The sequence below is a fragment of the Ochotona curzoniae genome, unplaced genomic scaffold (genome assembly GCF_017591425.1).
Source record: "Ochotona curzoniae isolate NIBS_2020 unplaced genomic scaffold, NIBS_Ocur_1.0 contig_2404, whole genome shotgun sequence".
NCBI classification, from domain to species: Eukaryota; Metazoa; Chordata; class Mammalia; order Lagomorpha; family Ochotonidae; genus Ochotona; species Ochotona curzoniae.
In genome coordinates, this window is record NW_024465451.1 from 6,207,328 (window position 1) to 6,210,789 (window position 3,462).

Sequence of the window (3,462 nt, forward strand, 5' to 3'; positions counted from 1 at the left end):
CCTGCAGATCTCTGTGCTCATGCCAAGGCAGAGCCCAAGCTGGGGAAGGGACATGGGCATAAATGCCCGGGCCCAGCTCCTCCTGAACCGCCTTCCCTGTGGCCATGGCTGGAGCAGTGAAAAGGGCTCGTCCTTTCCAGGATCCTGCAGAGAAGGTACCCGGCTGTACCTGCTGTGGATTGGCCTGATGCCACTGTAACACCCCTGGGGCCACTGCGGTCCTGGCAATGTCCCCACTGGCCACCTGCACTGTCCTGTTCACACCCTGCCCCCTGGAGGGAACAACAACAAAAGTGCAGGGAACCTATCATTCATTGTAGGCGGTAGGAACCAGGGAGCCCAGCCAAGGGCCACAAGGGAGGCCACATCCTATAGCCTGAGCAGGTTGCCTGAGGGCCAGCAGAAAGGATTGTCTCCCATGGTGGCTGGGGTGGGGAGCTTAACACCCCCTGAGCTCCACCACAGCCAAGACAAGTCCAGGACTGACTAGGCAGGGTGGGACCCAGGGTTCAACCCTGACACTACACAATCATTTGAGGGTGGGAGGCCAAGGCAGGGAGGAATTCAGGCTAGCCCCTTCCACACACAGTCTCAGCCAGTTAGTCACCCCGGGCCAAGGCCACGGTCACAAGCCTTGGCCTCTTCCTTTAAATGGAGCTTGTCTGTAACTGAAAAGGTCACTCTACCACTAAGAAGGCGGAGGCCAGGGCGGCAGGGTCCACCACGGGTTATGTGGGACACAGCAGGAAGCCCGAGAAGGAGGAGTGGATGTACTCAGTGGAGTAGAGACCGTTGGCCTGATCCGAGGGCATCTGCACCCAGACCTGATCGTTGGGCCGTAGCTGCAGCACTGCCCCGCCAGACGCCTGGTCCAGGTAGCCCTTCTTATACTCATCGTAGGTGTATGTGGCCGGCACATTGTTCTTGTACAGGGCCACCCACACGTTGGTGCCCTTGACATGCACGTGGTATGCAAAATAGTAGACGCCACCCACGGGGCAGGTGAAGATGCCAGTGGCTGGGTTGTAGCCGCTATGGCCATTGTAGAGAGTCCGGTCGAACTTCACGGGCGCTCCCGAGGCTGGGAAGGGCGAGGTGAGCACAGCGGTGAAGGCTGGCGTGGCATGGGCTGACAGCTCACCCAGCCCGAACTGGGGCTTGCCCCCCTTGCCCAGCACAGCCCCCTCCACACCTCCATCAGGCAGGTGCAGGCCTGCAATGCCAGTCTCATCAAAGGTGCCAGGGGCACCAGGAGGACCAGGAGGCCCAGGAGGTCCAGGTGGACCTGTGAGTCCTGGGGAGCCAGGGACCCCAGGGGGCCCTGTAGGCCCTACTGAGCCGGGTTCCCCAACTTTGCCCTCTCCCGGGGGTCCCGGCAGGCCAGGCTCACCCTTGAGACCTGGCAGGCCTTGGGGTCCAATAGGCCCTGCTGGGCCCTGGAGCCCTGGGATTCCCGAGGGGCCCCGCAGGCCAGGCTGCCCGGGGAGCCCCAGCTCTCCCTTCTGTCCCAGGGCTCCCGCTGCCCCTGGGCCACCTGGGCGGCCAGTGAACCCCGGCTCACCCTTGGGCCCAGTTGGTCCAGGAGGCCCATGGGCCCCAGGAAGCCCCCTCTCACCTGGGAGACCAGGCTTCCCAGCCAGGCCACTAGGACCCTGGTCACCCCGCAGACCAGGAACTCCTGGGGGCCCACCAGGCCCTGTCTCCCCTTTCGGCCCAGGTGGCCCCCGGCGGCCAGGCAGCCCTGCGGATCCAGGAAGCCCAGGGGGTCCTCCCAGACCCTGGGGGCCCTGCTCCCCTGGCTCACCATCCTCCCCCGGCTCCCCCCTGTCTCCCAAGAGCCCTGGGACCCCCGCTGGGCCCCTGTCCCCCTTAGGGCCTGGCAATCCTGGCATCCCATAGCCAGTGGGACCTATCAGGCCAGGGGGGCCCCGGCTACCTGGCTCCCCTTTGGCACCTGCTGGGCCCTGTGGCCCTGGCACCCCTGCTGCCCCTGGCACCCCCACACCATCTATCCCTGGGGGACCCTTAGGACCCACAGCTCCTGGCTCCCCTCTGGGGCCTGGAACTCCAGGGGACCCAGATTCCCCCTTGTCTCCGGGAGCTCCTGGAAGTCCATCCATGCCAGGTTTGCCCAAGCCTGCTGGACCCGGGAGGCCAGGTGGCCCAGGGGCTCCCCCCTGCCCTGGGGCCCCCGGAAGCCCTGGTTGGCCCACTCCATTATCCCCCTTGAGACCTCGATCACCTGGGGGCCCAGGCTCCCCCTGAGGCCCTGGCTCCCCCCGGAATCCTGGGGGCCCTGGCATCCCCTGAGCACCTGGCTTTCCAGGGACAGTGATGCCTGAAGGCCCAGGGAGGCCAGGGGGTCCTGGCGGGCCCCGAAGGCCCTGGTCCCCTCGTATTCCTGGCTCTCCCCGAAGCCCAGGCTGCCCCGGTGGTCCAACCTTGCCAGGGAGCCCCGGGGGGCCTGCCTTGCCCATCCGAGAGAAGCCAGGTGGTCCAGCAGGGCCAGGCTGCCCGTGGAGTCCCGGCTTGCCTGTGCCTGGTTTGCCTGGGAAGCCGGGAGGGCCAGGAGGGCCTCGCGGCCCGGGCTTCCCAGGGGGCCCAGGCTCTCCTTTCAGGTCCATTGGCAGCAGCGGCAAAGGCATTTCTGAGGGAGACAGAGAAAAGCAGACAGTCAGAGTCCTGGACGGAGGGGACAAAGGACATGTCTAGCAGTTCCCCCCAGAGCTCCTTATCTGATCTTAAAGGCGTTTTCTTCAGGCTGGGCCACTCTGCTCCCATGGCTTGTGGGCTGCATGGCATCTTCACTCAGGGGTTGTGGCTGCCCCACCCCCATAACCACCCCATGAGTTTAGTATGATGCACATCCCCGAAAGATCTCAGGGCAATGGCCATCAGGGGGCACTCGCGGCCCACCTTAGTGCCAGCACCCTCCCATTTCCCCTACCTTCCCTGCCCTACACCAGTGCCAGCCACATCTGCCCACAGATCTTCCAGGATCTGAGTGGTGCTCACTGGACCAGTCACAAGGCAGGATGGATATGGGGAGAGCTGTGGTGGGGGCTTGGGAACTCCAGGGAAGGGGAGTCAAGGGGATACTCACCCAGGTACTGGCCCTTGCCTTCGCGGAAGGGCGGCCCCACAGGTCCTTTCTGCATGGGCTGCACGTATTTCACAGGTGCGTAGCCAGCTGCCCCGCCGCCACAGGCTGCCTGTGGCCCCCACCCCAGCAGCAACAGCAACAGCAACCAAGTCGGAGGCCCCCACATGGTGTCCGAGCGCTTCCTGCAGGGAAGAGCATGGAGCTGTCAAGCCCACCCTCTGGGGAAGAGGGGTTAGCAACAGATCCGAATTTAGGTAGGATCCCTAAGCAATTCCCAAGACCAGAAATTACCGCCTGAATAGCATCTGGCTTTGCCCGCGCCCCCCATCCCACTGCCACCTCCTGAGACCCCTTGTCCT

The 3,462-nt window shown here is 64.4% G+C and overlaps 1 protein-coding gene across 1 annotated transcript; it reads right to left on the reverse strand.

The window, feature by feature from the left end:
• Positions 1-632: 632 nt before the first annotated feature.
• COL8A2 (collagen type VIII alpha 2 chain) lies at positions 633-2,647 on the reverse strand. The gene has a single exon (XM_040974417.1). The coding sequence runs from the start codon at positions 2,643-2,645 to the stop codon at positions 729-731; it is 1,917 nt and encodes a 638-aa protein (XP_040830351.1). The 5' UTR covers positions 2,646-2,647; the 3' UTR covers positions 633-728.
• Positions 2,648-3,462: the final 815 nt, after the last annotated feature.